This window comes from Thunnus thynnus, chromosome 2 (genome assembly GCF_963924715.1).
Source record: "Thunnus thynnus chromosome 2, fThuThy2.1, whole genome shotgun sequence".
In the NCBI taxonomy this organism is placed as follows: domain Eukaryota; kingdom Metazoa; phylum Chordata; class Actinopteri; order Scombriformes; family Scombridae; genus Thunnus; species Thunnus thynnus.
In genome coordinates, this window is record NC_089518.1 from 36,145,823 (window position 1) to 36,158,472 (window position 12,650).

The 12,650-nt window shown below is 39.0% G+C and overlaps 1 protein-coding gene across 2 annotated transcripts in view; it reads right to left on the reverse strand.

Annotated features, from left to right (window-relative positions):
* The window catches only part of fras1 (Fraser extracellular matrix complex subunit 1), a 293,698-nt gene that overhangs the window by 115,317 nt on the left and 165,731 nt on the right, over positions 1-12,650 (reverse strand). For both annotated transcript variants that reach the window (XM_067572464.1, XM_067572456.1), the window contains exon 19: positions 8,254-8,400. In XM_067572464.1, coding sequence (XP_067428565.1) covers positions 8,254-8,400 — 147 coding nt within the window. The remainder of the gene's footprint in view (positions 1-8,253; positions 8,401-12,650) is intronic.

The window sequence follows — 12,650 nt, forward strand, 5'->3', positions numbered from 1 at the left end:
GGAACCATCTTTTGGGTGCAGACATCCTCTCTAGAGCAGACTTAGAAACTTTCCTTTTTGCTATTATCTGCGGCAGCTTATAGTTTGGCCTATATAAAACATATATAAATAACATCGACCTGACTTGGCTCACCTCCCGCCTACCCTCAGACCCATATATACTCTCAAAAGTAAACGCAGCGGTGTTGCCCGCGAGGAGTCGAGATTAGCCGAACAATGAGGAACACCTCGGTGGTGTTTTATCTGATGCTCTCAGGGTTTTGTCTGGCTGGCACAGTGGTGGGCACCTTATCCATCTGTCTGTGTGCAGAGATAACTATCTAAAGGTTGAAAGCACAATAACAGGGGGGCCTTGCAGGTGAAGAGTTGTGTGTCTGCCAGGTGAGGAGAACAGATAAAGGAGGAGGTCACGTGGTTTGGGGGTATTAGCGGGGGAAAAGGGCCTGTCGAGACCAGGAAAGCTCTTCTCTTGTCTTTGAGTGGGATTAATGCAAATGACAAAAAAGTTTGGAGGGATTACAAGGTGAAAGCAGACGAATATCAAACGTGACGTGACGACAAGATCTGGATTTAATCAGAAAACTGAAAAAAAAACTATCAAATGGTTTCACAGGCATGTTATATTTAACTCACTGTTTCCATGGCCTGGTTGAACATACCTTTATTCATAAGCTGTACTTTCTTTAGTCTAATACTTTTCCTTGCAGCCTATTTTTTTTTCTGTAACAATATTCTGCAGGTTTAGAAGTTAAGAAGAGACGACTCTGCTGGTGTCGGTATTATTCTGGGAGCCTTGAGGGCAAATCCTGTTTACCTTTAGTCTCAAGTCTGGACTTAGAAAGCGAGGATCTGAAGGTTTAACACAAAAGTCGACAGATAGATTGAAAACACTGATTATCAATAATTCATCCCTACATGTTGCCCCGTAGCCTGAGTTTCAAGCTTAACATATCTTCTTTTAACAAGTGTATAAATGTAACAATTGTATCTGGATGAATAAATGTATTCATCAGATTCACTCAATTTAATGGAAAAGCACAACTTTTAAAATATATTTAATGGGAAGTGTTGGACTGTGTGTCGTGTAGTACAGTAATACAAATTTGCTTTGATACATATTTGGCTCAATTTTGGGGTTAATAAGAGGTAAACAGTTGATTGTTTTTGGTGCTTCGTCATGGTTTTGCTTAGAAAAGCAGCTTAGTGAGTCCACGCAATCCACAATTTCATAAATATAATATCACATAATAGGCATTTCTTTTTGTATATGAAATTTAGTGACTTCTTTTAGTCAACAGGCTTAACGACATATTGGAAACCGTTCTAATTAAGCGGGAAAAAACGTCTCTGATCTCTCTTCCTGTGTCTGACAGCTTCTTCTGTTTGTTCTCGTCTTCCTGAAGAGCTGAAATCTAACTCAGACGGTGAGATTATCTCTGCCTCCTCTGACAAAATGCTCGTAAGAAACACACAATCAAACAATCAAATCTCCTGAGACGTGACATCTGCACAGGTGAGTCTGCACTCTCTCCTTCTGAAGCACGTCCAATATCAACAGAGCGAAAGAAGAGAACTTCCTCTCTATCATCTCACGTTCTTTCATATCATCATCGCTTTACAACAAAACATGTATCAGCATTCTTCCTGCCAACACTCTGCAGGCGGTCCGGCTCCAGGCGCTAAACAAATGGCTCCACGGCGGAGACGAGATAACTTAGGCGTCGGGGATTATCGACTGCGAGGACTAAAACTGAATATAAAACTAAAATGGTATTGATTCGTGTCCTCTGAGTCCCTCTTTATGGCGTAGTTACCATTTTTGAAGCACATAAAAGGGTATGCAGGAGTTATAAATGCATGACATGCAGACTGAATGATTGTATTCTCCTGTGGGCTGGATTTATACCAGATATTATCCTATACGACGCAGTTCTCTTGCATCCCAATATACAGTATAGAAGAGAAGTTTATTTCTCAAGAGTCACAGAGGAAAATCAAAACTCTTATGTCTCTCAATTAGTTCCTTCCGGATGCCTTTATACTTTATAAAAGAGAATAAAACTCTGAGCGGTTTCTCTCATGGGATGGAGAGCCGCAGCTGTAGTCCAGGAAACAAGAGGAAATAAAAGCGGGACATCATCTCATCAGGCGTAAGAAAAGACGGAGCGAGAAGCTGTGTGGTCCTCCAACGCCAACTTCATCCTGTCTAGACACGTCAACCCTGAACAAAGGCTGGATTTACAGATGCGGTTATTAAAGAAGTCCTACTTTCCTCTCAGCGTTCACTCTGTTGGCTCAAGTTCTGCTCTTGTTTTAGATGTCAGAATTAGGATATGAGCTGGTCTAGAAACAGTTTTTCTTTGGTTAGATACAACTTTTCCATCATGTACGTCAAACAAATGCCTGAGTACAAAGAGAGGAGACAAAAGCACGTAATTACCTGATCTGTGTGGATGGTTTTTAACATCAGTAGCTGATATTTATCAAAATTTAAAAAAGCTAGTCAGCATCAAGCACAATAATTATAGTTTTAAGGGGACAAAGTGCAGCGCATCACGTTCCATCGAGCTGTATAATTAGCCCTGAATCTTTCTCTGCAAAGAAAAACTGGTCAATAAATGATGTAACCCTTTTCAAAGATGCAGCGATGGAAAATCCTTCGGTACAAAGTCATTTTGTACTTTTATCTTTCGCACATCTAGCCACTTAACTCCCAGAGGCCGCGCTGTCCGAGGGACGTGTGATGAAAAACTGCTTCACCTCTGTTTCACGCCTCAAGAGGAACTATTTGTAAAAAAAAATAAACTCTTTCTGTTTTTCCTTACAGCCAGCAAAGATTGGAATGGAAACTCCACAACACATTTTTTATATACTATATTTCCTCTATTACATAATGTTGATGAAAGAAGTGTCTGCCGAGTAGATGAAAGATAAATGCATCGGACCTGCTACGAGGTTAACAACTATAAATATTAAGAAAGGCTTTCATGAGTTTAAAAGCTGTTTTCCTTTAACGCGCCCTCGACTCAGGGTCGCAGCGAAGCGTGTTACTAAAAATAAATTATACAGATTTATACAGAGCTTGTAAATTAAGAGTAGTACTTCAGCTTCTCTTTATAGGATGATATAACTGATGAAACATGTGAGATGTTACAAACCAAACAAGAAAAAGTCAGTTTTTCTAGTTGGTTGACTAGTTTTTGTCTGGTTGAGTAAGTTTATGTTGCGTCAATAAATGTTATAGATGCATGAAAAGACGCATCGACTGCAGCTGTTGTTGTAGGCAGTTTCTTAACTGTGTCTCTATGGAGGGTTTTTATTCTCTATTGATCAGGCAGAAATGTAAAAAAAACAACACAATCCCATGTCTTTATTTCAGTGTTAGTTTGTGTTGTTTCTATGGTGATGTACTCATGTATTTATCCAATGTGCAGGTTTTATTTTAAGCTTTATATGTAGTTGAAATGTATCAACGTTTTCCTCATCGGCAGTTCAGGGGGGTCGATTTTCTTTACGTCAGCAAAGGAAGACAGAAAAAATAAAAAAAAAACCACAGAGGAAGAAGGAGGGTGAGAGAGTGAGAGGCAGCAGGTCGGTGCTGTGAGTTCATTTTTCTCCCTCGTGAGATTCACAGCTTGTGTTTCTAATGTGAACATCGAGTTAGTGTGAAAAGCAAAGAGTCTGTCAAATTTTTTTTGCTTTTCTAATTTTTCCCCCACATGGGTTTTGTTTACACCAAAGTTATTTATTGTCTGTTTTCATCTACTTCACGGTGAGTCATGTCCTGAAACAACCTGTATAAAGGTACAGTAGGTGAATAAAGATCAGATATAAGCCGAACTTCTGAGTACAGCCAAATCACCATCAGCAACAGGATCTAACAAGATATCCAATGGGAAACTTCCATCTCTCACCACAAGCACCTTTCAGGACTGGAAATTTCTATATGTTCTTAGAAGAAGGTCAAAGGCCTGAAAATGTCAGATTCCATGTGCATTTCCTATGTTTTAATGTTCATAATATATGAAGGAGACATATCTTCTGTGTCACAGGCGAACAAAACAATATTAAAAGTTTTAAGAGCAGCTAGCAGCTCCTATTAGCTGCAGTTTGTGGAGGGAACAACAAGTATCCTGGTTATTTATTTATTCTTAAAGCTTCACTGGTGATGTGGTTAGATTTTTCTGTAAATGGCATTCAAGGTAAAGGTCATGTGGTTGCCAAAATCAAAAGGGTTCATCCTCTGGGGAGCAGGAACAAACAATAATCTGTCTGTTAAGAAAATATCTTGTGTGTAATGTTGGTCCAAAATCAAATATCTAAATCTCTGGGGAGCTTGAAGATGCTCAGTAATTGTAACTACATTGTGATTTTTTCATTTTGATGGTTCTTTTGAATGTTTGGAAGATCATGAATATCCACAGAAACTTTTGTAACAATTAGCCAGTAATTGCTAAAATATCTTACTCTTTATCAAAGTGTTGGATAAACAGATTATCAGACAAACGTCACCTCTCTTAGACCCTGTAGACAGACGGATCTATGTAGACGGAGGTAACGAGACGCCATTACTGTACTGGACACCTGTAAACCTCCATATGACGCAGCAATGTAAGGTTGCTGCTTAAAAGCTTTTGCACAGAAATCTGTAAACCTTTTACATGTTGAAAATATACAGTAGTCATCAAATAAAAGTAAAAAAAAAGTATTAAAGTACAGTATAGTCTCAAAAACTAACTTTTTAACAAACACAGCTGTTCAAACTGGATTTAAGACACCTCTCAGGATTGTGTGCTGTTATAAACTCCAAAAATAAAACTCAACTTTGGTGATAAAAGGGAAACTAAAATCCACACACACACACATCTGCTAAATGAGATCAATTTAACTGTTTTGCTTGTTGGTTTGCCAAGAAAGGACCGACGAGGGAGCACTAAAGATGTAGAATGATCCGGCTGTACGAGGCCGACGGTGAGCTTCCACCCTGCAGATACAGTCTTACAGCACGTTTTCTGGCTGAAACTCTAATCGTCCGGAGCCTCTAAACATCCGTTCTTCCTCTGTCAGTGTAAACGTGTTCAGTTCGACTGTCTTATAGCTGGACAACAATCAGAAATAGGACTATAATAGGCTGTTTTCATGCCGACACTGAGCTCTGCCGCGTCACCGTTGTGTATATTTCACATCATTCAACTGAGACTGCTGTTAAAACTTTCGGCTGAGTCAGCGTTGACTCAGTCAAAGTGTTGGATAATGACACATGAAGGCGGAGAGAAAGCTCACAGAGCCAAATTTAAAAGGTTTCATACTAGAAGGAACACTGCCAAAACAATAAATGTGACATCTTTTACTTCTTTGCATCTTTTAATTACCGTCTCTTGTTATGTGTATATGATACGCTGTAGGTTTCAGTCTCCAATAAATGTTAGCTTCTCTGCTAAATGAACAGAGTCTCAGATAAGAGTATTTTTTGAGAATGAGCGCTTGTGCAATTTGGCAAATCACTTGGCCTGGAGTAGCCGGCCGTGACGAGGACGTGACAAGACCGCCGCTGCCGCTGCTGTCAAATCTAAAGAGAGTTCCTGGACGGAGACAGGAAGTGACAGAGAGAGTGAGAGAAAGACGAGCGGAGGAGAAAATGACAGGTGACGGCGAATACTGAGACATCTGCCTCCGACGGTTGCTCTCATACGAACTGATGATAGAGACAGAAAGAGGTTACGTAACAGTAACGGTACCGCTGGGTTGACGAGAGGTGATCCGAGGTTGTGTATATATATGTGTGTGTGTGTGTATAAGTATGAGTGTGTGCATGAATAATGTGTGTGTGTGTGTGAGATAAAAAAGAGGGGAAGCATAAAGTCAGAATAAAAGAATAAAGGAAGAATAAAATATGTGTGTGTGTGAGTCAGTTTGTGAGAATTTGAATTGGAGAGGGAGAGGTGTGTGTGTGTGTGTGTGTGTGTGTGTGTGTGTGTGTGTGTGTGTGTGTGTGTGTGTGTGTGTGAGAGAGAGAGAGAGAGAGTCCTGGCCATGCAGAAATGATGACCCCAGTATTTCTGTGGCCCAGAAGAGCCACAAGGCATCTTTTATTAACTACATTTTGGCTGAGCTTGACCCATTTGAGATTAGGCTGTGTGTGCATGTGTTTGTGTGTGTGTGTGTGTGTGTGTGCAAACAAATATCTGTGTTTAACCACGCTTATCTGCTTGCGTATGTGTGTGTGTGTGTGTGTGTGAGTCAGCAGTGTGTGTGCACACCTACAGTACGTACACATGTGTGTCTAAAAGCTAAAATCTGGTAGCGGTTTACGTGTCATCAAATAACTGTAATTAAAAGTCAACGTGTCCCTCGGATTGTGTTTACTCCTCTCCTATCTTCTCCATGCTGGCTCGCTGGTAAACACGCCTGTTTTTAATCTACAGCCAGTGGTCCAGATAGGTAAAAACTCATTTCATTACCCAGCGAGAAGGAGGAGAGAGGACAACAGCAGGAGCAACCTTTACACACAAAACACTCACATCTTTTCTATTTCTCTTCCGGATATGGTAATCTTTTTTTTTTTGCTTGCCAAAGACAAATAAGCTTTTTTTTTTTTTGGTGCACAATGATGAAGAGAAGAGGGATGCGGAGGTGTGAAGTATCTCAGGTCGGTGTTTATTAACAAAGATCTAAAGAAAGCTCGTCTTCATCCCGCTGGATGTTTCATGTAGCGATTCTCTGAAAAGCGTAACTGCGAGCAGCGAGAAACTCATTAAAAGTTGTTTTTTTTTTTAAATTGCAAAAATAGGTGGAGGTACTTTTATAGCAAGAAACTTTCTTTTGAGCGGTAGGTAAGTAAGGAGCAGATAAGTAGATAACAGAGCTATAGGTTTATGTTGTGACCGTCAGGTTCTGCGTTTCTGAGAAATGATGTTTACTGTGATACACATGAGCCTCAGAGGCCGCTGCTACCGGTGAGGAAACCAGCCGGAGGCAATTTACCCCGAATCTGGGTCAACTGATTTAACTCGCTAAGTGCTTTATCAAGTTTAGCTCCATCTGGCTGTCAGCCGTACATGCAACAGAATTTTAGGCTCAGTGACGAGATTATTCTTATTTCCTTCTTGGGAGACAAAGATGAGCAGTTTTATTCATTTAATTTAGGGAAATACGTTTATTTGCTTTTCTTGTCGAGAGTTAGATGAGAAGATTGATACTCCTTCCATCTGTCTGCTAAATATGAAGCCAGGTTGTCAAAAACCAGATGCTTTGTCACGTCCCTCTGGTGTCTCATGCAGATGCACAAGGTGTTCTTTGGCGTCCGCATAGCGACTAAATCCGTCGTAGAGCCATCTGCAGCAAGACTACAGGCTCAGAGCAGCTGCTGTGGTCTGGTTAGGTTTAGGGAAAGATCATGGTTTGGGTTAAAATGATCGTTTGAAATGTCGTCATGGCAACAGTTAACACAATGACAAAAACCTGTCCCCATATTGCAGTTGACTCTCGCGGTTGGAAGTGAACGATGGTCTCCTGCAGCAAAAAAAAACAATTTTTGTCATCTGACTACGTAGCCATCCACCCAGCCCAGACGGTCTCATGGCGTCTAATAATGACGTTGATGACGCAGCACGGCTCAGCGAGCAGGAAAACTCAGCTTTCTCGTTCAATATAGCACACACTGAGGAATATATTGCTTTAATCGACCACATTCACCATCAACACTGACTGGACATAAAATGTGGCAAAATTTGTACTGTAGTTACTAAACTTCTCCTTGTTTTTTGCTCCAGAGAGAACAAAACCTTCTTCATGTCCTAATGGAGAATGATGCAAAAATACAGAAATATTTCAGCAAACACACAGAAAGAAACCGACTTTTACTTCAGCTCGCAGCTTCTGCAAACATTTTAGACTCAACGATTCAAAAGAAACAGAATGCAAAGCTTTTTTTTGTTTTGTTTTGCTTTTTATCAATCTATCTATTTAACACAGATGGCTGCCGTTTCTCATGAATAATGCAGGTGATTGGTGCTACAGACACACACACAAACACACAAGACTATGTTACGTCTGTGCGCATGTGATTGTGCAGCAGAGCAAGGCACTAACCGTGCCAGAGGTGGTGGTTCTATTCCCACTGGAGGACACTCAGGATAAAAATAACATGCACTCATGGCAGCCTGTTTTATGAAAGCTTTGCACAAATGGTTTATACACACACATGTGCGTGACACTATTTACACACCAAAACACACACACAGGCAGACTTACTGAGGCACTCTCCAGTGATGGCGTTGAGGAAAAGCCCCTCTTGGCAGCTGGTCCTGCAGTAGCCGTTATGGAGGGAGGCCAGCGGAGGACAGGAGGTGCAGTCGGCCTGGGAGGGACCGGAGCAAGTCTGGCAGGAAGGGTGGCAGGCTGGGAGGAGGAGGAGGGGGGGGGGGGACAAATGGAAGGAGAGGGACAGAGGGAAGGGGATGGGAGAAAATCAGGTAAAAAAATAAGTTAATGAGAAGGACACAGGAGCGAAGGAGGAAGGCATGAAGGGAAGAAAGGATGTACTGTAGGAAGAGTAGAAGAAGAAGAGGAGGCAAAGAGGAGAGTTGAGAAGGGAAAGAAGGACAGAGGAGGAGAGGAAGAAGATGGGCAGTGAAGATGAAATAGACAAATAGACAATCTTTTTGTCTGCTGCTACTTTTCGTCTCTTTATTGGAGCAGAAACTTAAGCGGACGTCTAAATCACATATTTCATGTACGTCGTGATTTAATCTGAATAATTTAATCTGTTTCCGCTGCACTGTTTGCATTTTGTTTTTATCAATACGCCATGCTTTTCCACCCAAGCCAAGCGTTTCTGCATTTCCACTCAGGTGTTTTAGAAATAGAAACAGGTGGATGGAAACGCACCAAAGAGTAGAAGGAGGTAGAAGTCGGAGACAGAGAGAGATAATGAGGAGAGGGAAGAGGGGGAATTGAGAAGAAAGAATACGAGGTAGAAGAGAGAGAAGAAGAGGAAGAGAGGGTCTAAACACAGTATTAATGAAGGAGGTTTTCATTAAGTGCTGTCCAGGTATTAACTGTGTTTCCATCCGACCAGCTTGCACATTTTAAGCTTTTGTACTGTTGCAAAAAATAAACATCTATTAGGTAGAGCTCTGGCCTGCTTTCATCTGAAAAAAGAAAAATGTCAATACTCAAATGCACCAACTAATGGTCTGTAAAGCACAAAAACACAGAAGAGAGAATAAAACTCAAACTATTTCTTTGGAGGTCAAGCTGAGGAATATAAAATATATTTTTTATTGTTGTTCATCACATTGTTTCTTTACTAAGAAAAACTTTTCTTTAAGGACAGTTGATGTTTTTCCCCAACATTAATCCTGACTCCATATATATACATCTTAACTGATAACAAATATACTTAAACTACTGTATAGACTGACCTTAACCTGCCATATTACCCTTCATATTTACTTACATTTGTATTTTATTGATCTAATATAGCCATTCTGTTTTTTCAATTTTTGTAATTCTACTTTTACTACTTCTGTATAAACTGAGCTCATAGTACTCTATTACCCCACTAGAACCCTGCACTCCCAGTATCCTGAAAACTTTCCTTTTTGATAAAGTTTATAGTTTGCCTTGGATCAGCCCCTTAGTTATGCTGCTATAGGCCTAGACTGCCGGGGGACTTCCCATGATGCACTGAGCTCCTCTCTTCTCCTCCTCCTCTCCATCTGTACGCACATATGTACCATTAATGCATGTTAATAACTTGGCTTCTTCCTCAGAGTTTTTGTGCTTTCTCATCTCTCAGGAAAATCCAGAGTTCTAGTTGTGGTTGTCCTGCTGTGACACCTTCTCCGGCTATTATTGCTATAATTATTATTATTATTATTATTAATATTGTTATTATGCTTCTCTGTGTCTCTCTCCTCCGTCCTTCTTTCTCTCTCAACCTAACCAGTCAAGGCAGATGGCGTCCACCTAGAGTCTGGTTCTGCTTGAGGTTTCTTCCAGTTAAAGGGGAGTTTTTTCTTGCTGCGTCACCAAGTGCTGCTCATGGGGGGGGGTCATTGGGTCCCTGCTCTATGTGAAAACTGCCCTGAGTTAACTTTTGTCATTATTTGGTGATATATAAATAATAAAATAGAATTGAATTGAATTTATATGACTATTGCAGGTTTGTCCTGGAAGAGGATCCCTTCTCTGCTGCTTTTACTGACATTTTCTTGTATTTGTTTCTCATTAAAGGAAGTTTTTCACCGATTTGAAACTAGAGTTAAAGGACAGAGGATGTTGTATGTATGTATGCAAATTTGTGAGTTGTAATTTTAGCTTATATACAGTAAATAAAATTGCTTGAACACTGACTTGACTTGTGTGGAAACTCAGCTGTTCTCTTCTTATAACACCTCAAAGTCAGGTTATTACAGTGGAATAAAGTCATGTAAAAACAGGTTTCACAAACATTTTCCATCCAAACTACTTTGTTAAAACAAGCTGAAAAACACACATCTATAACATATGATCATCTTTTAAAGTTCTTACTGCAAATATGTTAGCAAACAACTGACACAGAGCAACATTATCATCCTATATGGAGTCTTTTGATGACTTTCTCTTCTTTTAGCTCAGGTTTGGTCTCTACCTACTCCTGAGATAAATATCTGGATTTTGAGCTGCTGGATGTTTCTTCACTTTCTTCACCAGCTAGTCTCTAACTTTGTTTCTCTGCTGTTTGGTGTTTGGCAGGAAGAGAGACTGAAACATGCAGTAATTGTGCCGTAAAAAACAAAAACTATGAGATAAAAGAGGCTAAAAATCTCCATAGAACTGCAGACTTGATCATTCTTTCAGACTTTGTCACTACGATCCACCAGTTTCATATAACTCTAGTCAATTTGATCCATATCAATTCATGGACCTTTAACTACATGCTGTGTCTTATTGCCTACACTGTAAAAAAAAAAAAAATCGTAAAAACCTTTAGTTATTCTACAGAGACTTTTTTTTTAAAAAAATACAGATGTGACTGTGAACATTGTCTGTGTTTTTACAGTCAAACTGTTGTAAAATTTAAAAAATTATTAATCATTATAAAACATTGCTAGAATGTTAAACAAATGTATAAATCTGCCCCAAAAAATGAAAAACATTGCGGAAATAAATTGAAACTACGTAATTTAAATGAAACTCCCCATCAAAGTACAGATTTCTGGATGTAAAACACAGAAAAATTATGTAAAATTACATTTAAACTACTCTACTTTAACACCCATTAATGGTATCTTGAAAGCTTTAGGTTTTTATTTTATGTGATTATCCAATCTATTTACAGTAAATCCCTGGTATATGTTGTTTTATACTGTAAAAAAAATAAGATCATGTGATAATAGTGTACAAAAACATAATTTTAACAATAATTTTTGGCAGTAATTACAAGCAACTCTCCAATATATTTACAGGTTTTTCCCTTAAATGTATGGGGTTTACTTTATTTAAAAATTATTTTATAGTAATTAAAAGTAACTTTCCAATATATCTACATACATTTTCAACTAATGTATGAGCTTTACTTTATATACACATAATTTAACAGTAGTTACAAGCAACTCTTTAATATATTAACAGGCTTTTCCCTTAAATGTATGGGGTTTACTTTATTTAAACATTATTTTATAGTAATTAAAAGCAACTTTACTTTCCAATATATCTACATACATTTTCAAGTAATGTATGAGCTTTACTTTATATACATTTAACAGTAATTACAAGCAACTCTTTAATATATTAACAGGCTTTTCCCATATAGCATTAAAAGTCAACAAACACCAAAACTTTGCAGTAAAAGTTTATTCTCTTTAAGACAGGAATACAATATTTCTTCAGGGTATCTGAGTAACTTCTAATGAGCCAATCAACACCGAAGGAAAAGCCAAGTAAGAAAACAGAGCCCCATTTATTTTGGTATCCCGCAGGGGGAAATGTAATCTGAGTCCATCATTCTTCTTAACTGTCTAGGTATTTGTCTGCATCTGCCATTTCAATTACTCAGCCAAAGTTTGGAGACAAAACTATTAAAAGATCCAATGATGTTTACCACGTTTTTTTTTGCCTTTCTCAAGATAAACAATAACATTCAGCATGCTTAAAAAGGCTTGAAGGCGAAAGCTGGTAGACGGGAGATAGAGGGGTTGTCTTTGCTTCCAATGAGCTCAGAGACGGTAAACTGAGCCGAGGTAATGAATGGCAGATTAGAGCAAATGGATTTTCATTAAAGAGGTGGCTAAGCTCCTCTCAGTGGTTAACATATTGCACAGGTACCACCGTCTGACCTTGGCGTTCTCCTCTACTGTTTACTCGTTAATCTAGTCAAAAAGTGTCCATGTGTGATGTTTAAACACAACTGTAATAAACGACACCGTCACTGATCCCACTTTAACACCGAGCTGTAAAAAAGATGATCTGAAAATCAAATTATGTGATGAAAACACACAAAATCTGTCATTCTCCAATCTGTCAATTTCATCAGTTTTGTGTAATTTCATTGCACTGACTAAACTAAAAGCTGTTCTAGACGTCTCCTGAATCTTGAAACAGATTCTTCTAATCTTTTAAAAATGCTCAGGTCTCTCCTACAATTTCATATCAGTGTAATCAGC